The following is a 25,440-nucleotide window of genomic DNA, read 5'->3' as shown; positions in this document are numbered from 1 at the left end:
CCTGGATCACTGATTACCTGACAGACAGGCCTCAGTTTGTCCGGCTGGGCAGTGTCCTGTCTGATGTGGTGATGAGTGGTGTGGGAGCCCCACAGGGCACTGTGCTCTCTCCTTTCCTGTTCACCTTGTACACCGCTGATTTTCAGTACAACTCAGAGTCATGCCACTTACAGAAGTTTTCTGATGACTCTGCAGTTGTTGGGTGTATAAGCGGAGGACGGGAGGAGGAGGAGTACAGGGGGCTGGTGGACAGATTTGTGGAGTGGTCTGGAGAAAATCAGCTGCTGCTGAATGTCGATAAAACCAGAGAGATGGTCATCGACTTCAGAAAGAAGAGTACTGCAGCGCAGCCCCTTAGCATCCTGGGTGAGGACGTTAAGACAGTGGAGGAGTACAAGTACCTGGGTGTGACCATCGACAGCAAGCTGAGCTGGACGACCAACAGCACGGCTGTCTACAAGAAGACCTGCAGCAGACTTTATTTCCTAAGGAAGCTGAGGTCCTTCAATGTGTGCAGCAAAATGCTGGAAATCTTCTACCAGTCTGTGGTAGCCAGCACCCTGTTCTTCTCTGTGGTCTGCTGGGGGGGCAGCATCACTGCAGGGGACACCAACAGGCTGAACAAACTTATAAGGAAGGCTGGCTCCATCATCGGCTGCAAGCAGGACACCTTTGAAGCTGTGGTAGAGAGGAGGACCCTCAACAAGCTGTTATCCATCATGGATAACCCAAACCATCCTCTCCACCCAGTTTTGGACAAACAACAGAGCGCCTTCTCCAAAAGACTCAGACAACTCCGCTGTTCCAGGGACCGCTACAAGAAATCATTTCTGCCACATGCAATAAGACTGTATAACTCATCATCGCTCTGTAACAGATAACCCACAAACGGACTTTTTACATGACTCTCTCACTACTGCCTAAATTTGCACACTCCCTTTATTATTTTCTGCACATGTACAATTTGCACAATTTGCTCTTGTTTTTATTGTATATTATTTTTTCCTTATTTTTTGTAAATACTGCTTTTTTGTCTGTATATGCCTGATGCTGCAACAGCCTAATTTCCCAACCTGGGATGAATAAAGTATTTCTATTCTATTCTATTCTATTCTATTCTTTAAGAGTTTGGGAACGTCATGTCTGTGAGTTTATAAAGATGTTTGTTCAGACAGGAATGTATGTTTAGGTTGACCGAGCGTTAGCATTAGCGGTCCTATGGAAAATCCCATTAAACATTAGCATCAAGCTAGTGGACTTTATGCTTTAGATCAATCTTTCATTTCATGGATCGATTATTGATCTATTAAGCTTAGACTGATTAAAGTCAATCAATTGATCTTTTTTAGATCAACCCCGCCCTCTTTCTGAGAGCTGTCTGGATCCAGCCCTGATTCTGTGAAGCGGCTTTCCCATGAATGTGAAAGATCTTTGGCAGCGTTGGTCCGTGCTGAGCTACCGATCCGGGTGGACGGGATTAGAGGAGCTCCAGAACCGACCCTGCTCGTTTTGGACCTGTGTGATGGCGTACCACATTCGTAGCTCTGGCAGCAGGTGCCGTTGGCGGCTCTGAGGCTGAATCCCAGCGGACAGGTGGTGGGGGGGGCACACAGGTCCAGGTTACACTCTGCAGACACAACAGGACAGTTTAGCTTCCAGAAAGTCCGTTTCATCCTCGGAACTGTTTCAATTCTGAATCAGGGAAGACAAAATCTTCCTGTTCTTGACTAATTCCTCTCAAATCAGCGCCTTCATCCCGTCACTCAGATGTTTGGACCTCAGGTCAGTTAATAAATGATCTTCATGAAGTCTAACACTTCATCAGCTTCATTCAGGACGTAGCTCCGCCCTCAGCATCCTCAGCTCACTGAAGCACAATGACAGCAGGTCAGTGGCGTCGTACGTCTGTTAAGACGGACGGGTTTCATGGGAAGAGCCTCTGGGTCTTCCTCCAGGTTCTGGTTCTGGTCCTCCCAAAACATCTCCTTCCGTTCCTGCTCAAGCGTCCTGTAACACACTTCAGTCTACAGACTCACAACTTTTTGTGTCACCGTCCTCGCTGTGCTGGGTCATCTAAGTTCTCTGAGTTCCCTGAACCAATCAGGAGACGGCGGCATCACTGACCGCATGTGGGCGCCGTGCAGCAGCCGTCTGTCCTGTTGGCGAGCTGCTGGCCCGGCTCGCTGCAGTCCGGGTTCTGGACCTCTGGGCAGGGCAGGGGGGTGCACTGGACGCTCATGGAGTCCTGGTCGCACTGGCAGCTGCTGCAGCCACTGGTCCAGGACTCGCCGGGCTGTGGAGCACAAGCAAACCGGGTCAGACTCCCAGAACCGGACCTCCAGGATGCTCTTCATCATCCTCACCTGTTTGGGTCCCCCGTCCGGTCCGACACAGTCTGAAACACACAAAGAGGTTCTGTTAGGTACGCTGGTCGCAGCCTAACGGAGTTCAGAGGTCAGAGGTCAGTTCTCACAGCAGGAGGTCACGCAGGTGTCGTGGACCCGGTTGAACAGGGTGCTCCCCGGGGGGCAGAAGCAGCCCTCCCCGCTGAGGCTGGACGCTCCGCCGTTCTGGAGTCTGAGGGACAAACAAGCAGTCATCCTCTGGACTGGGCGGAGCTGTGTGACATCACGGAGCCCGCCGTACCTGTCGCTGCAGGTGGTCTCCACAGACGGTCCGCAGGCCCGGTACACTTTCCCGCTCGGACACTCATGGTCTGCAGGACGGAAAGGTGACGTCAATGGGTTTTTCACCACCCCCACTCCCCTGGACGCTGGACCCCCATGTCTCACCGCACAGCCCGCCGGTGGCGCCCCTCCAGTCGATGCAGACTCCCGCCATGGTGCACTCGGTGGCGTACGCCTCCAGGCTGGAGCAGCTGCCATTCCCGCCGCTGCACACGTCGTGTTGACACGCCGCCAAGAACGGCCCCGGAGGCACGAGGGCGTGGCACGCGGAGAAGACGCTGAGGAGCGGGAACAGCGGCAAACCATTAACTTTGAGACTTTAATGAAGGTTAGATACAAATAAAATGAAAGTGTAGTGTCTGAGTTCCTCTAGTGACTGAAACACTCGACAGGTCGGACGGTGTAGTGACCCGGAGCTTAAAGGGTAAGCAAACCCTAAATTATTAATTTCTGTCTGTTGACCTCTATAAATGGGGCTGTCTGTTGGTCATTACTAACATTTCTGATTATTTTAAATAAACTTGTTTAATTCTTGAGGATATAATCAAAACCCGTCTGCGTGCTGCCCCCTACAGGTCGAATGGATGTATTACAGTTGAACTTTGAGATTGGTCAATCTATGTACGTTTCAGAAGTCTGATGTCATGACCTGCAGCTCCAGGGATGATAACAGTCCAGTCACCAAGCCACACCCTTCTGACTGGATTTTCTCATTTCAACTGTGGGCGGAGTCAAACTCCAACCTCTGTTTGATTACCCTTTAAAAGCACGACGCTCACTACTGTTCTTTTTTAACGGCTAGCATGACGAAGTGAAAATTGAAACCAAACGAACATTTTACAAAATATTCATGACTTCATTGTGGTTTGATAAGAAAAATGTTGAATTATTTTAAAATTACGTAAACACCTTTTTTTCCCCGCAAAAATGGTTCAAACGCAATGCATTGTGGTCTTTATTCACCAATGTTGTGAGCATCAATTCACACTGGTTTTTCGCAAAGACTTCTGGGAAATTTCTTGGGTATTTGATTTTGGAATGGTAGATTTGGACACCGTTAGAAAATGGGGAAGTAACAGTTCAGATCTGCCGAGCTATGGAAGACTGACTTCCTGTTTTATTGTGAAAAGCCTCATCTCCTCCCGCTGGCGTTGGACACCCCCAGCTTCAGCTGATGGGAGAGGGGTTTGAAAAGCACACCTCTCACCTGCTGGTCAGCACTTCACAGAGGACGGCCTCACACTGGGGCGGGTTAACGGTGTACGGGGAGAACGGCGGGATGCAGGGCTTCCCGGGGATGGTCCACTGGGGGGCGGAGTCGGAGCAGCTCTCCACCTGCCCGTCGGGAGCCCTGCAGTCGTTGGCCTGGGAGTTATCACAGGTTCCTGGAGGTGGGGGCAGAATTTGTCAAACACCAGGAGATGTGAATGCTGGGCTTTTATTAGTTATGCATGTGGAGCCTTCGAGACCCCGCCCCAGTGCAGGTGGAACCATCTGGATCTTTTCTGATGATGCTGGTGGTTGGACCTGGAAGATCCTGCACCTGCTGCTCATGTTTATGTCTTCATGTGGCGCCATCTTCAGGCTCACTTTTTCACTGCAGTCTATCTGTACTGGAGTTCGGGGCTGGGGGGAGGGGGGTTGCCCTCATAGTGACACGGGCGGCCTCACTTACCACACAGCCCCTCAGTGTTGCCCCCAAACAAAGTATTGGGCAGGTCGATGCTGAAAGAGGATCCCCTGTAGACCACCGTGGTGTTGATGTCCGGGATGACCACGCCCATCGCCATGTCGGTGCCCAGGAGCTGCAGCGCAGAATTACTGTAGCCTGGGTAGATGCGCTTCTGGTTGATGAAGGCCATCTGCATGAAGACATAATGTTGACCCGATCACTCTCTGTCTAGCACCAAGAACAGATTATTCTAAATGACTAGAACCCAGTTCAATCCAGATTCAATTTGGACTTTAAAAACCAACTGATAAAGAACGGGAATGAGTACGATCTTGCTCATCATCCACCCAAGCGGCTGGATGGCTCAGTGGGCTAAGTATAGGGCTACTACGCAGGAGACCTGGGTTCAACTTATCTCCATCCAGATTGGGTCCTTAGGCAAGACCCTTGATGCTGCTGCCATTCAGATACAGGGTTGAGTCAGGAAGAGCATCCGGCGTAAAATCTCTGCCAAAGCACTGATGAGAAGCAGTGGGTGCTGTTTCGCTGTGGTGACCCCAAAAGGGATAAGCCACACGGTGAACAGCAAACATTATCATAATTCATGTTTTTTTGATGTTTCGTAACTTGTTCAAACATCTCCAGACAACCTGGGTAGTATTCATAGATTTGATGGGTCCTGGAATCGACTGGAGACCTGTGTCTAGGGCGAACCCGGGACAGGCTCCAGCAACCCTGTGACCCGATGGGAATTCGGTGGGTTCAGAAGATGGATGGATGGGAGGACAGACAGAAAATTTACATTGTGGAAAGTGACTCTGCGGTCCAGGTCTATAGAAACGTCACTGGAACAAGTTGATACAGTTGGTAAACCTTTTTCAGGTCCTTTTGTCTCATCATCAAATCCTGATGATGGTTTCGGTACTAACAGTTTTATTCTCTGACAAACCAGGAATTGAGAGACCATAAAATCTTCTAGTCTGAACATAAACCTACCAGGTGGGCTTCGCTTCCAACACTCTGGGTTAAAACCACCACGTAGGATTGGTAAGTGATGGAAATGGCGAGCGGACAGAGGGTGGTGTCTGCAGCACTGCAGTCACGATTGGTGGAGATCGTCAGGTTGTATCTAGAGATGATCTCTTTCACCAAATAATGAGAGCAGGTCTCGTTGAAGCTGTAGGATTTCCCGTCAAGAGTCAGGAAGTGGGAACCTCCCCAAACGCTGCAAACACCTGCAGTTTTCAGGAAAAACAAATACAATTTCCTTCAAAAACAAACCATCTGACATAGTAAACTTCAACTTTAAAACAGTTCCACATGTGTGGAAAACCAAAGGGAATCGAAATATAAAATGTAAACTTGAATCTGTGGACAGGAGAAGCTTTGGCTTACATTCACACTCATAGTGGAAGCAACATCCATCAGCGTCGTAGACCTGCACGGGTTTGTGTCCATTGGCACAGATGGGTGCTTGAACAGAAGGACATATGATGGGTGTTGTGGAGACCTTGCCGTTGGAACAGGTGGCTGTGGAGCAGTTACCCACAGGCCATGACTCTCCATTCTGAAGGAGAATGGAGAGACACAAAGTTAAATCAGCAGTGGAGGATTGATGGTGGTTTGAGGTGTTATTTTTTTTGCATTGTCATTCACAGACATGAACACCTTTAGACTTTCCTTTTTGAAATGATTGTGATGCTATTGTTTATTTATATTCTACCTGTTTAGGTGGAGAGACATTGTTGCAATCCAGAGGAGCTGTGGATGGAGAATTTGTGCTGGTGGAGATGGAGTTGAAAAGAGTAGTGCTGGACATAAAGGACTCTGTTGTGGGGCCAGAGACCGGTGTGGTAGAGGGTGCGGCACTGCTTGGTTCTGGTGTTGTTGGGCATGGCCTGGAATGGGTCTCGACTTCACAAGACTCATTGCAAAATGCAACATAACACCACCCTAAGCCGTCAGTAACATTGTAAACTACAACACCTGCAGAGTAAAACATAACTGAATTAAAAAAATACACAAAAATTGCAAACTTCTTGATTTGATCTTTTTCTTAGATATTGTGTACTCTATTAAAGACATGAAATTAAAAAAACAATAAAAACTTATTGCAACAACTCAAATTTAAAAGTGTTTAAAAAGAAAAAAACATGACTATTAAAAGGAGAAAACTTACCAGAAGAATAAGCAGTTCCGCTAACAACACACTCACAAAGTGGTGTTGTGGCGACGGTTGAAGATGGTACAAAAGTGCTTCCACTTGCTTGAGTGGTTGAAGGGACAGGCAAAAAATCTGTTGTTCCTGGTAGAGTTTTTGTTATGGGCCCGATAATGGTTGTACCTGAAGGTTTTTCTGATGTCATGGTAGTGAAAATTCCTTCTGTGGTTTTGGAACTAACAGAAGGTGTAGATGTCACAAATGAAGTCTCTACTCCAGATGTTGTGGTTTCAGGCACTGGGGTCGTGGTTTCAATGATCACCGTTGTGGAGGACGTTTGTGGAGCTGTGGTGGTAGCTTCTTTAGCAGGTCTTGTTGTTGTAGCCTCAAAGGCTGTTGAAACCACGGGTGTTGTGCTGATAGCTCCAGTTGTGGTGATAGGTCTTTCTGTGGTTTTGGTACTAACAGATGGTGTAGATGTCACAAGAGTAGTCTCAACTCCAGATGTTGTGGTTTCAGGCACTGGGGTTGTGGTTTTAAAGATTACTGTAGTAAAGGAAGTCTTTGGAAATGTGCTTGCTTCTTTCTCATGTATTGTGGTCTTTGCATCAGTACTGCTCCTCGTTTTTGTAATAATTGTAGTTGTAGTTGTAATTATTGAGGGCTCTGTTAAAGCTGTCGTTGTTTTTAAGCTACCTGTTACTAGTGGTAGCTGTGTTGAAAGTGAGGTTCCTGGAAGGGTTTTTGTTACAGGAGCAACTTGTGTTGTTCCTTCTGAAGGTTTGTTAGCAGTTGTCGTTATGCTTTCTGTTGTTTTTTGTATTGTAGTTCTCATAACAAAAACAGAAGAGGTTGAATCAGAACCAGTTGTTCTCTCTGTGTTTTTGCTTGTTCCCTCTTGAGTTGTTTTTTCAAGCACAGCTGTTGTGGAGGACGTTTGTGGAGCAGTGGTGGTAGCTTCTTTAGCAGGTCTGGTTGTTGTAGCCTCAAAGGCTGTTGAAACCACAGGTGTTGTGCTGATAGCTCCAGTTGTGGTGATAGGTCTTTCTGTGGTTTTGGTACTAACAGAAGGTGTAGATGTCACAAGAGTAGTCTCTACTCCAGATGTTGTGGTTTCATGCACTGGGGTTGTGGTTTCAAAGTTAACTGTTGTAGAGGGTGTTTTTGTAACAGTGGTAGCTTCTTCTGCCTCCTTTGTTGTCTTTACATTTGTACTACCTCTTTCAGTAGTAGTATACATATCTGATCTAGTTGTTGTAAGCATTGTGGGCTCTGTCCTAACTGTTGTGGTTTTTAACGTCTCTGTGATAATTGGTAGTCGTGATGAAACTGATGTACCCGGAAGAGTGTGAGTGACGGGAGCAACTTGAGTCGTTCCTTCAGAAGACTTCTTACTTGTAGTGGAAATTTCTTCTGTTGTTTTTCTTAGAGTACTCTTTTCAGCAAAAACTGTAGAGGTTGTATCAGAACTAATTGTCGTTGTCTCTTGTGTGGACTTTTCAAACACAGCCTTGGTAGAGGAAGTGAGTGGAACGGTAGTAACTTCTTTGACAGGTTTGGTCGTAGCCGTTGATGTGGTTGATGTCACCGGTTCCATGCTGATTGCAGTACTTTCTGAAACTGTAATAATAGTCGTAGGTTTCAATGTTTTCTTTTCTGTCGTTGCCTCTGCAGTTGTCATTGGCTCAGAAGTTGTGTTTAGTTGCGCTAAAGTACTAAGAACTTTTTTGGAAAAAAAGCAAGAAGTTTTAGTTTAATGAACAACTTAACCTCTGTTGTTAATAAGTGAAAATCGTATTTATGGTAGTGAAGAGGACTTTACCTGTAGTAGGCATCCCAGCTGAGCTAAATGTAAATGGAATAGTGGTTGGGCTGGCCGTGGTGGTGGTCAGACATGGGTAAACACTTCTGGTTAAGATCCCATCAGTCCCGCATTCGGCTGTTATACAGTTTCCAAGTCCATCCGTGGTGTTGTAGATGGTTGAACCATATTTGTATATTTTTCCGTTTACCATGCAAGTACACACTGTAGATGAAAAAGTTTTTTATTTGTTTTGGAACGTATTTATTATTAAATATTTCTACCAGTCCTCTTCATTCATACTTACACTCCACACTGTAGCTGCATTGAATTCCAGATGTAGTGCAAGAGCTTTGAAATCAAAGACATTGTGATCACAGCATTGCCCTCTTCAATTTAACATTCAATCTTTGATCAAATAAAGTCCTGCATTCAGCTGTACAGCATCATAGAACCTCACAGGCATTACTCAGAGCTCTTCAGAGACATACCAGGTGTAGCAGTTGTTGGATGGGACTTCCTCGCCCACGTTGTAATGAGTGCCTTTATCATCATAACAGCCACACTGCTCCCATGTGACACACTTCATGGTGTCCTCATTAAAGAAGGGCTCGCTTTGGGAACAGCGAGGATAGCAGCCTGAGAAACATCAAGATAACATTCATTCAAAGCTGATTACGTGTTTGGCTCTAAAGTTACCGACTAAAATCCAGACCATACGGTAAATGGAATATCATGTTTCCACGAGCTGCAGCAGCAGAAACTAACTTGTTCTTGCAGCTTCATTTAGCAAACTCGAGCCGGAGAAAGTATGGTGCAAATGAGATTCTTGCCTTGCAGATCAAAGCTCTCGCCGTGACAGTCTGTCGTCCAGTCAAAGCCACTCTTTATCATCACTTCAAAGTCCCACTCCAACTATATTTTTATGTATTGTAATATTGTTCCCAGTGATCTTTTAATCATGATGATTCTGTTTAAGCCAAAATCTAAAACTGTCGTTTCTTTAGACAGTTTCTGTAGAGCGGCAAGAGTTCATCAGAAATTCTCCTCTGAGTTGTGGGTGGGACTGTTGGCGTGGACGTACCCCTTTACACTCTGTCCTGCTAGCTTCTAACCCCTCATGACCCCAAATCGGCGAGCAACATTAGAACTATCCAGCCGTTCAGTTCTGATCCAGATTCCAGCTCCGACCAGGAAAACAAAGACGCTCATGGACCTACTTGTCTGTAAGCGGATGAATCAGGAGCAGGGAGACTTTGCCCCGCCCATAGTAGTTGCTGCAACATAAACCTGAGCTTTCCCAAACATCCGGTTTTATCTGATCCTGATCAACAGGATTTGTATAAAGAAATCCTCAGAAATGCAGTTTAATTTTCAATTCTTTTATAAATGTTCTCTTTCAGGAGGAAAACGCTGCAGCAGCATGTAGAAAACACTGCTTCCATCAGAGCGGGTCTTTCAGGTTTACTTTGTCAGACTGTGAAGGTTCTCGTAGCCCGCCTTCGAGTGTCTCTGCGCTGAATCTTCTGCCCTCTGGATCACAAAGGCCCATCAACGAGTCGGTTCAGGGACTCAATTCTTGTTTAATGAAGACAAAATAAAGAAGCACGACTCTTTCTGCTGACAGTCCAGCTGAGGAATCTCTCCCTGAATGGGATGACTGATCCTGAAGCTCCATCTGACCAACATTCAGACACGGCTCCACTCACCCTGCTCCACTCCGACCCGGCTCCACTCCGACCCGGCTCCACTCCGACCCGGCTCCACTCACCCTGCTCCATTCCGACCCGGCTCCACTCTGACCCGGCTCCACTCACCCTGCTCCACTCCGACCCTGCTCCACTCACCCTGCTCCACTCACCTGGCTCCACTCACCCTGCTCTATTCCGACCCGGCTCCACTCCGACCTGGCTCTACTCAGCCAGGTCCACTCAGCCAGGTCCACCCCGACCTGGAGCTCCATCTGACCAACACTCCAAGCCGGCTCCACCAGTGACTCTCCCTCAGCCCAAAGGCAAAGCCCTCTTCAGCTTGCTTCAACTTCAGCTGCTCAGATGTGCTAGCTAGTATCTGACACACGTGGCCCCACCCACACGTCACTAAGAGTCATCTCATCAACCTGGTTTCCAAAGGAAGCTAGACGTGGCCTGCCTGCTGTGTAAAGACCGGCCTTTTGGATCTAAAAAAGCTGTTTTGGATCGTCCCGTTTTAGCTGAGAGCTCCTCCTCCTCCCCTATTGTCTGGATGAGTTTGTACAGAATGTCTGGGCCCAGTAACATTACTGTCCCATGAAGGTCGGGACGTTTTGGTTGAGCTCAGCCGTTTTTACCAACCAGCTGTCTGGACCTCAGCTCTGTTTGAGGCGGACTCTCGTCCTTCATGCTATCAAAATGTTCACACATTCGTACCTTCCACGTTGGTGATGGTCTTTGAACAGTTTCCTGAAGGGTTTCTGCAGGTCTTCATGCAGTCAGCTCCACACGGCTTGTAATGCCACTCACAGCCTCCAGGTGAGTTGTAGTAGTCACAGAAGATGGCTGTAGCACACAAAGCAAAGCGTTCATTGTGGTTGAACACCCCCACCTCAGAGTTTTGGTTGGATGCGAGCCAAACTCACGGCATAACTTGGGACTTCTCCAGCTAACGCACGCCCCAGCGGCACTGCAAGCCTTGGCGTAGGCCGCCACGGCGGTGCAGAGGCACTCGCAGTCCCCCCCGGAGTCACACGCACAAGAGTCCCTCACACAAGAGTCAAAGTATGGACCGGGGTCAACCTTCAACACAAAGCAAGTCTGTCTGAGTCCTGGACCTGTTAGCTGGAGCTCCAGCTCCACTTCGTCTATGAACACAGACAAACTACCAGCTGGATGGTCAGCAGGAGCGGCTCGATTCATGCTGAAGAAGCTCAAACATGTCACCTGAGAAGCGGGAGACTCTCAGGAGAGCGTGGTACCTTAGAGTGGCAGATCTGAAAGGTGCTGCTGGTGATGATGCTGCACTGCTTCTGGGACCAGGCTGCTCGGTAGCGGTTGGAGGTGCAGGGGTCGCTGAGGAGCTGGGCGTTTGGGCAGCTGGATGAGACTTTCCAGCTGTTTCCAAACTGGAGAACGTCCGCCACCATCTCCTGAGAGCGCGTGGTAAAGTCGTTCTTGCTGTTGCCGTCATAGTTTCCGCAGAGGCCACACACTTGGCCCTGAGAAACAGAAATCTGTTTCTTCTGCTGTCCGATGGAGACTTTCCTGCTGCAGAGTCTCCACCCCTGCAGGGCGGGACTTCCTCAGGGTTCACCGACCTGCTCGACTCACCTGAAAGCGTGGGCTGAGTGTGATGAAGAGGCTGGTCTTCTGGTCCCACATGAGAACGAGTCCTGGCTTGATGGTCACCACCAGGTAAATGCCCATTTTCTGGACGTGGGCAGGAAGGACCTGCATGCTCCCCTTGATGACCAGGAAACTTTCATCTTTCAGCTGGAATTCATTCTCCTGTAAATGTCAAGATGAGAAGAAAGACAATAAAGGAAAAGTGGAGTTTCTTGGTCGGGCAAAAACATTTTTGCTTTGGAAACTTTTTGGTTGACTAGAGGAGCTTTGTAGGAGTGTGTTGAGGATCTGAGGACTAGGTAGACTATCAGAGTTCCTCCTGTTGTCATCGAGTGAATCTGCAGAACTACACAGGAACTCCGATGGTTGTTTCCCAACAAACATTTGATGCATTAAAACGTTTAGCTACTTTTCTAATATTGTTAGAAAACACATGATGGTCGTGGTCTTTATGTGATGTTGCCATGGCAACTGCACAGATTTAGGAGCAAAACCCTAAACATCTCGGAAATGTTTCTGATATCAAGTCCAGAAACAACTTGTGGGGAACATCTAGAGGGAGCATCTTGCTCCACCTGTCACAGGCAGGTTTCGTAGGGCTGGGTATCGATACTAATCTCCAGAATCGAGTTGATTTAGACTTTTAAAAATTCTTTTGATTCTATTTTTTTGATTCTTCAATTCTATTTAATTTTAAGTTTACATATTTACACACATTTACTTAGAAATACATCAATGATCTATAACGATTTTTAATATATGCATATTAATCTGATCACATCCTGTAAATGTATCAGTGAAATAATGAGATTGTTAATATCATCCAGAGTTACATGGATTCTCTAAAGGAGAAGTTCTAACTAAAATGTTCAGATCATTAACATTGGAAACATTGTTCTGCTTCTCCTGGAGGACGTTTCAGTTTGACCACTAGGTGGCGATCGCACTATAGCATTACACCTTATTCCAAAAGAAGAAGAAATAATGAGGAAAAAAATTATGTTTTAGACCATAAATGGTTCCTTTAAAAATATTTCCTCAAAATGATTTTTGGAAAATTCCAATAAAAATGTTAATTTAGTCAACAATGTATGTGTAGGTTGTGTTAGCATTAGCCATCCTATGGGAAATCCCATTAAACGTTAGCATCAAGCTAGCAGACTTTATCATTAGATTGATCTCTTCTTTCATGGATCTATAATTGATCTATTTAGATTAGATCCATTCAGATCGATTCATTGATGCGTTTTTCATGTTAGGAACGTTGAGATATGAATCTCTGAGGAAACCTGAACCCCCCCCCCCCACACACACACACACACACATGGAACGCTGTGATCTTTCACCGTCATGAACCTGCAGCTGGGTCACAGACCTCCTCCGAACTTCACTTCTACATTTTCATGTGGGGGGGCGGTGTTTGGCTGCATGCGTCTGCAGAAGTCTTTACCTCCAGATATATCTTGATGGTCTTGGAGCAGGTGGTCCCGGTGGTTCCACAGGGGATGTTCTCGGTGACGATGGTGAAGCTGCCGTTGCCCTGAGCGCTGGTGCAGTGGTCCTGAGGGAGACGCCGTGGTAGAGTGGTCATGCACAAACAAAGCTCGGCTCTTCTCTACTGAGACGTGCCTGAGAAATGTTTCCAGAACAACTCCAGGTAAGGTGGGCGGGGCTCCGTCTTACCTGCAGCAGAGTGTATTCACACTGCCCGCTGAAGTCAAACCTCTTCTCATCAAAGGTGACGTAGTGACCTTCGCCGTAGATCCCACAGACGGCGTCACACTCGTTGTTGGTGCACGTGAACTTCCTTCCCGCGCATGAGCTGTGGACGATCCGGGACACGTCAGCACTGAAGCCAGCACTCACCTGCAGACGTGGGCTCTGCTGGGTTTAAGAGGTTTCTCCTGGTCCCTGTTCCAAACGCAGAGCAGGCGGAGCTCTCAGGTACGCACCAGGTGTTGCAGTCCACAGTCAGAGTCTGCCCCGGCTGGTACACCTGTCCGTTGTAGACGCAAGGACAGCTGGTCTCGTTGACGCAGCCCCCCGCCCCGTCTGACAGCAGGCCGTCCGGACACACGCAACCCGACGTGCAGCTGGGACTCACCTGGACAGGTGAGAGGGCGCGGTGAGCAGAACTGCTGCACATCTGGGAGATGGAGCAGTGTGAGAAGAGCTCTTACACAAGCCATGTCCGCCGTGCTGCAGCTCCTCTGGCACTCCGCCCCCGTGGCTCCAGGGGGCGCCGTGGAGCAGTCAAAGTACACCATGGGGGCGACGCAGGAGGTGGGGGCTGGTTTCAGGAGGAGAACCGAGGTTCACCAAAAACCCACTTCAGACAGAACATGAGACTGACTGGAACCTACTCTGAGGTGGACTTCCTCCTGAGCAGCTCAGAGCGCCGTTCCTGCAGACGCTGTGGGGGGGGACAGACACACGTTACTTCAAAAACTGCCTTCACCCCCCAGCTGGAGAGAAACCAAACACCTGAAGGCGCCTCCTCCAGGACGTGACAGCAGCCTGAGAGCGCCACCTACAGCCAGAGACGCCCTTCCTGACCCCACTCAGGTAAAGCAGGTAAATGTGCTGATGCTGTCACACACCTGTGTGGGCGTGGCCAGAACACCCATTGGTAACCAAGAAAATGTGGGCGTGGCATGGATGCTGAAGACCCCCTGGACCCCTTAAGGCAAATGTGTCAAAGTCAAGGCCCGGGGGCCGGATCCGGCCCTCCAGATCATTTTAATTTATTGTTATTAATGACCCGATGTTATCTTGAGCTCATTTCTAACTTGTATAATTTTGACTAAATATATTTTCTGGAGACTAAAATATTGAAAGTTATTTAAAGTTTAAGTTGATTTATTCTGGAATAATATTCCTGTCTTTTTATTATTCATAACTATGTTGGATAGCTTTTTGAACTATTTTGGCATTTACTAAGATCCATCCTCAGTGTTTTCAGCTATCAGCTTCAGTGTTTTCAGCTATCAGCTTTAGTGTTTTCAGCTATCAGCTTCAGCGTTTTCAGTTATCAGCTTCAGTGTTTTCAGCTATCAGCTTCAGTGTTTTCAGCTATCAGCTTCGGTGTTTTCAGCCATCAGCTTCAGTGTTTTCAGCTATCAGCTTCGGTGTTTTCAGCCATCAGCTTCGGTGTTTTCAGTTATCAGCTTCAGTGTTTTCAGCTATCAGCTTCAGTGTTTTCAGCTATCAGCTTCAGTGTTTTCAGCTATCAGCTTCAGTGTTTTCAGCTATCAGCTTCAGTGTTTTCAGCTATCAGCTTCAGTGTTTTCAGCTATCAGCTTCAGTGTTTTCAGCTATCAGCTTCAGTGTTTTCAGCTATCAGCTTCAGTGTTTTCAGCTATCAGCTTCAGTGTTTTCAGCTATCAGCTTCAGTGTTTTCAGCTATCAGCTTCAGTGTTTTCAGCTATCAGCTTCAGTGTTTTCAGCTATCAGCTTCAGTGTTTTCAGCTATCAGCTTCAGTGTTTTCAGCTATCAGCTTCAGTGTTTTCAGCTATCAGCTTCAGTGTTTTCAGCTATCAGCTTCAGTGTTTTCAGCTATCAGCTTCAGTGTTTTCAGCTATCAGCTTCAGTGTTTTCAGCTATCAGCTTCAGTGTTTTCAGCTATCAGCTTCAGTGTTTTCAGCTATCAGCTTCAGTGTTTTCAGCTATCAGCTTCAGTGTTTTCAGCTATCAGCTTCAGTGTTTTCAGCTATCAGCTTCAGTGTTTTCAGCTATCAGCTTCAGTGTTTTCAGCTATCAGCTTCAGTGTTTTCAGCTATCAGCTTCAGTGTTTTCAGCTATCAGCTTCAGCGTTTTCAGCTATCAGCTTCAGTGCTTTCAGCTATCAGCTTCAGTGTTTTCAGCTATCAGCTTCCGTGTTTTCAGCTATCAGCTTCGGTGTTTTCAGCCATCAGCTTCGGTGTTTTCAGCTATCAGCTTCAGTGCTTTCAGCTATCAGCTTCAGTGTTTTCAGCTATCAGCTTCGGTGTTTTCAGCTATCAGCTTCAGTGCTTTCAGCTATCAGCTTCGGTGTTTTCAGCTATCAGCTTCAGTGCTTTCAGCTATCAGCTTCAGTGTTTTCAGCTATCAGCTTCAGTGCTTTCAGCTATCAGCTTCAGTGCTTTCAGCTATCAGCTTCAGTGTTTTCAGCTATCAGCTTCAGTGTTTTCAGCTATCAGCTTCAGTGCTTTCAGCTATCAGCTTCAGTGCTTTCAGCTATCCTCACTAGTTTCTTCAGAGGTCAAATTCATCTTACAGCGTTCACACTAGCATCATCACAGGTAAAGCTACATATCTGGTTAATAATTGTGTTAGAAAGTTCAGGTTTTAAAGTTTTAAAAATATATTTTTAGAGTGTTCAGTAAATGTTTATCCTGTTCGTCTCACGTCCTACGGTGAGTTTTGGATTTTGTCTCCTTGTGCGATTGAGTTTGACACCCCTGCATGGGGGTGTTCTAAAAGAGTAGGGTGCACTGGGCTGTTACCAGGTGGAGCCGTCCCTGCTGACAGCTTGTCCGGCGGGGATGATGGTGTCCTCGTCGTAGCAGGAGCAGCTGGAGATGCTCACACATTGGCCCGCCTCGTTCAAGTAGGTCCCGTCTGCGCAGCCGCAGCCGTCCACAGCGGCAAAGCGGGCCCGGCACGAGTAATCCACCTGGCTGAGGGAGCGGCAGGTACGGCCGCAACTGCTCATGTTGTAGGTGTAGACCGTCCCCTCAGGACACTCCCCGAACGTCCCTGTCAGGGAACAGAGGGGGGTTAGTGGCTCTGATGGGGCCAGACAGAGGAAGGCCCCCGATTAGGGTGGGCCCCTGGTGGGGGGCGGGCCCCTACACTCACCGCAGATGGAATCTCTCCATCCGCTGATGTGGACCCCGGCGGCGGAGCAGGCGTACACGTACGAGGACACGGCCGCACACATGCAGTCCTCGCTTTTCTCACAGGTACAGGTGTCGTACATGCAGTTCTGTGGGGAGGCGGGGTTAAACGCGAGCTGGTTCAGTCAGGAACACACAAGATGTTTCCAACTACAGGCCCTTCAGTCTTCTTCCGGTCATGTTCTACAGAAAATTGCTGCTGACCAGCTCTTAGTTACCTTGAAGATATACCTGTCCTTATTCAATAAATACATTTAAACTCAGAAAGAGCTGAGCGTGCACGCCCACCTCCTTGTACACGGCGGGGCTGATGACGGAGTGGCACGCCACGAACACACCCTCGGGGTCGCTGAGTTTGGAGCACCAGAACTGGGCGTAGCTCTCTGAGACACAAACAGCGGGAAGAGAACGGAGGTGAGTGGCATGCTGGGAGGGGGAGGGGGGCTCTACGTCTGCTCGTACCCCGGCTGAAGTCCTGGCTGCAGGGGGGGCCGAAGCGCGCGCTGACATCAGGGCAGCTGGCTCTGGTCTTCCAGGAGTTGGCGAACGCCACGGCGCTGCCCTCCACCAGACCGCTGCTCACCCGGAAGTCGTCACTCATCACGTTGTTGAAGTTTCCACACAGACCTGCTCACACACACCTGAGGTCAGGGGGGGTCCGGGGGTGATGGGCGGGGCCTCAGGCGCAGACATACCTGAGGTGCCTCCTCTGATGGAGGTGTCGGCTGAAATGAAGACCTGCATGAGGGGGGAGAGCTGCACCGTCACCGAAATGCCCACATCCGTGCTGATGAAGATGTAGAAGGAGGACGGCCGGAAGATGCTGAGCTGAGCTGTGAGGGTCAGAGGTGGACAGACAAACCTTCAGAACGCACAGACGCTCGGTCCTCTTCAACGTCAGAACCAACTCAAGTTTGTTAAAACGGTTCAGTCTGAAGGTCTGCAGCAGAGTGGATAATCGGTCACATCAGGTTGGGTGTAGATACCCAAACAAATCCTGATCCATCTGGAGGATCCTGATCCACCTGCAGGATCCTGATCCACCTGGAGGATCCTGATCCGTCTTTAGGACCTTGATCCATCTGGAGGATCCTGATCCACCTGGAGGATCCTGATCCATCTGCAGGATCCTGATCCATCTGCAGGATCCTGATCCATCTGTAGGACCTTGATCCATCTGGAGGATCCTGATCCATCTGCAGGATCCTGATCCATCTGGAGGATCTTGATCCATCTGCAGGATCCTGATCCGTCTTTAGGACATTGATCCACCTGGAGGATCCTGATCCATCTGTAGGATCCTGATCTGTCTATAGGACCTTGATCCATCTGGAGGATCCTGATCCATCTGCAGGATCCTGATCCATCTTTAGGACCTTGATCCATCTGGAGGATCCTGATCCATCTGCAGGATCCTCCTGACTTCTCAGAGATGTAGTGGTCACAGATGTGCGTTTGGATGAAGGATCGACTCTTGTTGATAGAAGTATTTTGGATCTAGAACTCTATCAGGAAAACAGTGAAGCAACAGCAGGGGGCGCCGTTCAACACAGAACTCACGTGTGAAAAGAGGAAGCTGAGAGAGAATCTTGTTGATGTAAACCAGTCCAGATGATTGGATGCTGATGACCTGCAAGTTTAAGACAGACAGGTTACGTTAAACTGGAGCGCCGGTCACATGACCCAAACGCGCCGGTACCACAATGACCTGACTTGAAGTTTGGGTTTGAATCGGGTCTGCTCTGACCTGTTTGAGTCCATAAACCTGCACATCCCATACCATGATACCTACATTGGGAGTGAAGAACCCTGCTGTCCGAGTTCTGTGGAGGTCCGGTCTGCACGTGCAGCCCGACGCGGCTCGTGTTGGTGCAGGTGTGAGGGTCTTACCACCAAGCTGTCCTTCAGGGCCAGCGTCACGGCTCTGAGGCAGGTCCTGCTGTCGGTGAGACCACACCGGACCAGGTCCGCCAGCACCGTGTACAGCGTCCCGTTACTCTGCAGCAACACACAGAACCTTCAGAACCATCAAAACCGCTGGCTCCAACCAATACGTTCTACAGGACAGAGATGCTGCGTCAGAGTTCCTTTGAAAAGTCAGACGCCATATTGGAAAGGGTTCTAACGATCTGAGAACTTCCCACCCGCAGCACAAATGAAATAGTCATCCACGTTTCTATCATGTCTCTTCTCATCCTCAGACCAGACGACCCGCTGAATTGAAGCAGATTACTGAGGAAGAAGCATTGCCCTCCCTGTCTAACAACGTATTTATTTCTGTCGTTCGTCTGCAACACGAGCACCACAGCCTGCTTCTGATTTCTGAGATGATCGACGTTTCTCCTTTTACAATGAAGCATCTTTGGTTATTTTCCTGTCTCTGCTAAGCCGTGTCTCACTGTTTACTGCCCTTTCCAATATGGCGTCGCTTTTTACGTATGTTGGACAATGGTAACAGGCTAGCGTAGCGTCTCTGTCCTACTGGTTCCACCACACAGACCTTTGCCAGCACGTAGGAGCAGTCTCCGTGGAAGGTGAAGACCTTCCCATCAAAGGTGTTGATGTGGGCCCCCCCCTCCACAGAGCAGGTCCCCGGGCAGTTCTCCTCTGAGCAGGTCCAGTGTCCGCTCTCACAGACGCTGTCCCACAAACACACATTCACAGAGCGGGTCAGGGACGTTCCGTCTGGTTCTGAAGGATCCTTTTCAATCACATCAGTGTCCTGGCAGGAATCTGTGAGGAACACTTGTTCCGAAGGTTTGTTGGAACACGTGTTCCAACAAAAAGCGACCCGAGTTCAAACCGGGGGTCACATGACCACAGACTGCCCATCTCCTCCGGTCTCAGTTTGACATCCTGACACTAATACCCTCCGGTCTTACCAGGACCTGCAGCCCAGCGTGTAGGACTCTCCTGACTGGTAGACGTTGCCGTCATGGACACACGGACACTCAGCAACTGGGATGCAGCCGCTGTCACGGATGTCGTCCCACACCGTTCCTGAGGGGGCGCAGTGATCAGCTTTACCTTCTCGCAGGAGGGGGGTTTCTGGCTGCGTTTGTACATACCAGCGGGGCAGCTGCAGCCGTCGTGGCAGTGACTGTCGCATGTCTGGCTGGCCTGAGGGTTGGAGCAGCTGTCCGGACACAGACTGCTGCACTCCACAAACTCCATGTTGAAGGGACACTCTTTGTCTGGAGAGAACACAAAATCAGTTTCAGCGCTGGAGCTGGCAGGGGCTGGGGCGCTGGGTGGGGTCCTTACAGCAGAAGCTCTCGTTCCTCCACGCCAGAGGCCTGCCATCCGCATGCACACACTGCCGCGAGAACTCGGAGACGGTCATGCAGACCAGCGGCTCTGAGGTGTTGGAGGTGCACATGTCCGAGGCGCAGGCCTTCACGAAGGAGTCCACATCCAGAAGGTTCTGGCAGCTGCTGAACGCAGCACTGGAGAAGATCTGCTCGCAGAGAGGCTGAGGAGAAAGAGTAATGATCGATTAAAGGCTGCGGCTCCATCAAGGACCAACGGAGAACCTGCAAGAACACCACAGAACCTGACCGGTCCAAGGCGTGTGACACAGCTGACCAAAAACTATTAGCAGTCTTAGCATGGCCATTGGTTTGTAAACTACCTGTCTAAGAGTGTCCAAATGGCTGCCTCCTTTTCTTTTCCCTCTACATCAACAATCTGTGTGCAGATCTCCCTCACGCCTTGCACCGTTTATATGCAGATGACACCATCCTATACTGTCGTTCCTGCTCCATTACTCAAGCGCCAATCTGCCTTTTCAAATGTTCAATCTAATTTGTATTCACTGCAATTGGTCCTAAATGCAGAAAAAAACAAAGTTATGGTATTCTCTCAGAAACGGGAGCTACCAGAGAATTTCCCAGGAATACTAACTGCTTAAGGTAAACCCATAGAAGCTGTGAGGAGCTAAAAGGAACTTCTTTTTAATTAGGTAGCAACCTGACTTTTAAGTCCCACATTACTAATTAGTGATTAAATTGAAGGTGAAACTCGGATTCTATTACAGAAATAAATCAGGATTTTCTCTCTGAGATCGTAAACTGCTAGAATCGGCAACATTCTTACCTCTGCTGGATTGTAGTGATATTCTGTATATGAATGCTTCAACAAGATGTCTCTGGTCTGTGAACACTGTCTACCACTTAGCACTGAGGTTTGTAACAGGCTGTCCTCGCCTCACCATCATGAACTTTACAACAGCAGAGCTTCACTCATTGGATGAGCCTGATCTAAGTCTCTTCTTGTGTAGTTCCATCTAAAATCTCTCCTTCAAAGGTCCAACAGTCATGACGTTCTTCACTCTTGTCATTCTCACCACCTCTCAGTCTTCGAATCAGAACTGAACTTGGAGAGAAAGCCTTTAGCTGTGCTGCCCCCTCTGCTGGGAATGTCCCACAGTCAGAGCTGAAACGGTCAAACCTGATTTCCCTAAATGCAATTTGAATATCCTGAATATCAAACAGAGTCATATAAACAGTATTTGTGTCCCTAAATGTTTTGTTCCCCGCACAAATGCTAAGATCTCGATTTTACTGCCGGATGTAACCGTCCATCCATCTTCTTCCTCTCATCCGGACCGGGTCGTGGGGGCTGCAGTCTAAGCAAAGACTCCCAGACTTCAGTCTTCCCAGCCACTTCCTCCAGCTCCTCTGGGGGGACCCCGAGGCGTTATCAAACCAGTCTCTCCTGTGTGTCCTTGGTCTTCCCTGGGGCCTCCACCCAGTGGGACATGTCCCGTACACCTCTCCAGGGAGGCATCTGGATCAGATACCCGATCCACCTCAACTGGCTCCTCTGGATGTGGAGGAGAAGCGGCTCTACTCCGAGCTTCTCCCCCTATCTCTAAGGGAGCGTCCAGCCACCCTCCAGAGGAAACTCATTTCAGCCGCTTGTAGTCGGGATCTCGTTCTTTGAGTCATGATCCAAAACTCATGATGATAGGCGAGTACTAGAACAAAGATGGACCGGTAGATTCAGAGCTTTGCTTTCTGACATGTGTTGCTACATCTTGGCCAGGTAGCCTCATAAATGAGATCTGGATCTCCACGGGTCTTTATCTGGTTAAATGAAGTTGATCAAGAACAATGATCCTTTTTTTCTAGCCTCAGGATGTTTGACGTTTCCTGAGGGTCACATGTGTGGCCCACACAGGTTTGACCTTTTTTCACCTGAATCCACCCACAAAGGCGGCTGGAACTGAGACTTGAGCAGCTGCTCTGTGATTGGTCAAAGAGGGGTGGGCACGGGGAGGGGTGTACTACTCTCCTGGACTTGAATCTGTGGAACCTTCTAAAGTCAGGAACTTCATGTCTGATGAGGAAACTTTCTATTGTTACTGTTAACTCCCACAATGCTCAGCGCTGATGGCGTATGCGTCAGTGCCTCAGGACACAGGAACTGTCATGATACATGTCCTCCTGTGGTTGTGGACATGCTGACGGACGTGTCTCCGGTCATACGAGTGTCTGCAGTGCAATCACCTCATCTCCACAGCTCTGAACCGGGCTGAGCTCTGGCTCCAGACACGTTTCTGTGGGTCCGTTCACCTTGAAAGTCTCAGCAAAGTCGGCCACGCTGAGCAGAGATCCTGCAGAGCAGCACAGAGACAAGGATTGGTCTGAAACATGACCCAGCTGAAAGACCCGTTCCAGCTCTGGATCCAGACAGTTCAAGCACAACTAACAGGTCGTTCCGTAAAAGAGGAAAACTTGGTCGGATCTAAAACAAGTTCCTGAATCAGCCAGAAAACAGGAAGAGGACCACATCGCAAACGCAGATCTGCGTGGAAACTCACCATCTCTTGTGAAGTCATTAGCGATCCCATCAAAGTTCCCGCACAGGCCGCAGATCTGGTTCTGGTATTTTTGGTCCAGTTCAATCTGTAGAGACAGTCCGAAGAGATGGAACCATTGTAATAGAAACCAGGGCTCGTGGAAATGTACTTTATGTATTCTTTGGAGTCATGTGACTCATTGGATTGCTTTTGTGTTTGTGGTATTAGATCCTGTAACCATGGCAACCACACTCTGGCTGAAAGCATCAGAACTAAAATGGCTTTAGACTCCTAAGAGGCTTGAATACAAAGATTACAAAAGAAAAACATGTTCAAAACTGTCAGAGTTGAAAAGAACGGCAACCACACTATTGCTTCATGCTGTCTCAAAGAATTTCATATGTCTCCGGCCTCTGGAGACACAGAGACACCTGAGACCTTCTTACATCCAGAGAGTCGTCCAGGTTCCACACAGCCGTGACTCCCAGCTTGGCCTCGATGAAGATGCTGGAGGAAGATCTCCTGACCGTCACGCCGAAGGAGATGTGAGGCAGCGACACCCTGCAGGAAACCAAGGAGACGAGCGCTGCAGGTCATTCGAGCTCTATTCAGGTCACTGAAGGTCAGTGTTGTCACGTAGGTCACTCCAAGTCTATTCAAATGGACTGGACTCACGTCTCTCCGTCCACGACCACAGAGTTGTTGGACAATTCCACCACGGAACCTTCCAGCTTCATGACAATGTTGCTGATGGTTGTGGCCCCGCCCACGACGCGGCGCCTCATCTGGATGATGAAGCTCTCGTAGCTCCCCCCACACTGAGATGCCAGAATGTGGTTACAGGAGGACGGCAGCTGGAAAAACTCCCCGTCGAAGGTCTTGAAGTGGTGGTGCCCCCAGGTGGTGCAGACTCGTCCGATGTGGGAGGAGTTAGCTTCAGGTTGAGAGGAGAGGGTCAGAACCAGAAGGTTCTGGACTGAACAGACGCATTTGAAGAGTTCTTAGTTTTACCTGAGTTCATGTTTGGAGTCAGCAGAGGTGGGGGGGTTGTTACTATGGAAATGAGAAGAAAATAGGCCGGAATGAAACAGTTTTTCATCAATCTGTGGTTAGTCTCTCCTGCTGCAGGCAGATCCCTACGGATTCATTTTCCAGAATCTTCTGAAGGAGCTTCTCCTCAGCTTTTAGATTTTCTCGGTTTTAGTCAAATTTGATTTTCCAGTTTTGACTTTTCTTTAGAAAAACATTTTTACATCTTTTAAGAATTTATCCAAACAATAAAATGATTTGAGACAAATTTCTAAAGTCTCTTTCTTTTCTTTACAGAAGCAGTTTGCAGAAACAGAATCATCAGCTGGAGCTGATGATGTCATTATGATGTCATGAAGGTGTTCTCAGATGAGTCGTTACCATTCTGAGAGAAGGAGCCCTCCTGCAGCTTCAGGAAGAAGAGCCACAGCAGCAGCCAGGATCCTGCAGCAGCCATGTTGGCCCGATGGAAGGCTTCCGTTGTGACGACCCGACCGGACGCCAAGTCCTTTTATACGCTTCCAGTCAGGTGGAGTCACGCCGGATCACCGCCTGTTTACTCTGCAAACATGGAGCCGGCCCGCGTGGAGCGCTTTCATCGTCCCGCTGATGGAGAAACACCTGAAGGAGAATGTCAGACAGTAGACTCCCTCCAGATCACCATCGGTGGCATAAAAATAGAGTGTTTCTTCCAAGCAAGCATAAACTCCAAGTTTACATCTGTTTACATCTGTTTACTAACCAGTCTAAATAGAAACTCTCTTGAAAATGTTTCAAACCTTTTTCTTCAAGAAACATCGGCCAAACCAACAAAAAGGGTAAAAGACAAAGATGAAGAAAATATTAAATGAATCTGTTTCTAAGTATGTTTTTGAATCTGTTTTCAAATCTGTTTCAAATCGGTTTCTGAATTAGTTTCTGAATTTTTTTCTGATCCTTCTGAATTTGTTTCTGGATCTGTTTCTGAATCTGTTTCTAAATTTTTTTTTCTGAATTTTTCTCTGGATCTGTTTCTGAATCTGTTTCCGAATTTGTTTCTGAATTTGTTTCTGAATTTGTTTCTGAATTTTTTTCTGATCCTTCTGAATTTGTTTCTGAATCTATTTCTGAATCTGTTTCCGAATTTGTTTCTGAATTTGTTTTAGAATCTGTTTCTGAATTTGTTTCTGATTCGGTTTTCGAATCTGTTTCTGAATTTGTTTCTGAATTTGTTACTGGATCTGTTTCTGAATCTATTTCTGAATCTGTTTTCGAATCTGTTTCTGAATCTATTTCTGAATCTGTTTTCGAATCTGTTTCTGAATTTGTTTCTGAATCTGTTTCTGAATCTGTTTCTAAATTTGTTTCTAAATTTGTTTCTGAATCTGTTTCTGAATCTGTTTTCGAATCTGTTTCTAAATTTGTTTCTGAATCTGTTTCTGAATTTGTTTCTGAATCTGTTTTCGAATCTGTTTCTGAATTTGTTTCTGATGCTTCTGAATCTGTTTCTGGATCTGTTTCCAAATTTGTTTCTGAATTTGTTTCTGAATCTGTTTTCAAATCTGTTTCTGAATCTGCTTTCGAGTCTGTTTCTGAATATGTTTCTGGATTTGTTTCTGAATCTATTTTCAAATTTGTTTCTGAATCTGTTTCTAAATTTTTTCTGAATTTTTTTCTGAATCTGTTTCTAAATTTTTTTCTGGATCAGTTTCTGAATCTGTTTCTGATGCTTCTGAATTTGTTTCCGAATTTGTTTCTGAGTTTGTTTCTGGATCTGTTTCCGAATCTGTTTCTGAATTTGTTTCTGATTCGGTTTTCGAATCTGTTTCTGAATTTGTTTCTGAATTTGTTACTGGATCTGTTTCTGAATCTCTTTTCGAATCTGTTTCTAAATTTGTTTCTGAATCTGTTTCTGAATTTGTTTCTGAATCTGTTCCGAATCTGTTTCTAAATTTGTTCTGAATTTGTTTCTGAATCTGTTTCTGAATTTGTCTCTGGATCTGTTTCTGAATCTATTTCTGAATCTGTTTCTGAATTTGTTTCTGGATCAGTTTCTGAATCTGTTTTCGAATCTGTTTCTGAATTTGTTTCTGAATCTGTTTCTGAATCC

General features: G+C 47.5%; 1 protein-coding gene across 1 annotated transcript in view; it reads right to left on the bottom strand.

The window, feature by feature from the left end:
• The window catches only part of LOC112151970 (mucin-2), a 29,351-nt gene extending 5,543 nt beyond the window's left edge, over positions 1-23,808 (bottom strand). The window contains exons 1-40 of the mRNA XM_036212127.1: positions 23,733-23,808; positions 22,998-23,298; positions 22,769-22,883; positions 22,344-22,428; positions 22,030-22,136; positions 19,784-19,991; positions 19,588-19,713; positions 19,402-19,519; positions 19,020-19,158; positions 18,410-18,517; positions 18,080-18,149; positions 17,215-17,352; positions 16,982-17,146; positions 16,808-16,902; positions 16,482-16,608; positions 16,127-16,379; positions 14,005-14,054; positions 13,822-13,931; positions 13,594-13,745; positions 13,325-13,463; positions 13,092-13,202; positions 11,627-11,803; positions 11,275-11,514; positions 10,939-11,095; positions 10,730-10,858; positions 8,813-8,960; positions 8,629-8,672; positions 8,343-8,546; positions 6,539-8,242; positions 6,083-6,345; positions 5,755-5,926; positions 5,356-5,594; positions 4,363-4,549; positions 3,895-4,072; positions 2,793-2,965; positions 2,647-2,716; positions 2,474-2,577; positions 2,364-2,395; positions 2,125-2,293; positions 1,532-1,627 (exon numbers count right to left, since the gene is read on the bottom strand). Of these exons, the coding sequence (XP_036068020.1) occupies positions 1,532-1,627; positions 2,125-2,293; positions 2,364-2,395; positions 2,474-2,577; positions 2,647-2,716; positions 2,793-2,965; positions 3,895-4,072; positions 4,363-4,549; positions 5,356-5,594; positions 5,755-5,926; positions 6,083-6,345; positions 6,539-8,242; positions 8,343-8,546; positions 8,629-8,672; positions 8,813-8,960; positions 10,730-10,858; positions 10,939-11,095; positions 11,275-11,514; positions 11,627-11,803; positions 13,092-13,202; positions 13,325-13,463; positions 13,594-13,745; positions 13,822-13,931; positions 14,005-14,054; positions 16,127-16,379; positions 16,482-16,608; positions 16,808-16,902; positions 16,982-17,146; positions 17,215-17,352; positions 18,080-18,149; positions 18,410-18,517; positions 19,020-19,158; positions 19,402-19,519; positions 19,588-19,713; positions 19,784-19,991; positions 22,030-22,136; positions 22,344-22,428; positions 22,769-22,883; positions 22,998-23,298; positions 23,733-23,808 (7,279 nt within the window). The remainder of the gene's footprint in view (positions 1-1,531; positions 1,628-2,124; positions 2,294-2,363; positions 2,396-2,473; positions 2,578-2,646; positions 2,717-2,792; positions 2,966-3,894; positions 4,073-4,362; positions 4,550-5,355; positions 5,595-5,754; positions 5,927-6,082; positions 6,346-6,538; positions 8,243-8,342; positions 8,547-8,628; positions 8,673-8,812; positions 8,961-10,729; positions 10,859-10,938; positions 11,096-11,274; positions 11,515-11,626; positions 11,804-13,091; positions 13,203-13,324; positions 13,464-13,593; positions 13,746-13,821; positions 13,932-14,004; positions 14,055-16,126; positions 16,380-16,481; positions 16,609-16,807; positions 16,903-16,981; positions 17,147-17,214; positions 17,353-18,079; positions 18,150-18,409; positions 18,518-19,019; positions 19,159-19,401; positions 19,520-19,587; positions 19,714-19,783; positions 19,992-22,029; positions 22,137-22,343; positions 22,429-22,768; positions 22,884-22,997; positions 23,299-23,732) is intronic.
• Between the last annotated feature and the right edge of the window lie 1,632 nt (positions 23,809-25,440).

The sequence above is a fragment of the Oryzias melastigma genome, linkage group LG6, assembly GCF_002922805.2.
Source record: "Oryzias melastigma strain HK-1 linkage group LG6, ASM292280v2, whole genome shotgun sequence".
Lineage (NCBI taxonomy): Eukaryota > Metazoa > Chordata > Actinopteri > Beloniformes > Adrianichthyidae > Oryzias > Oryzias melastigma.
This window is presented reverse-complemented; position numbering and strand designations above follow the sequence as displayed.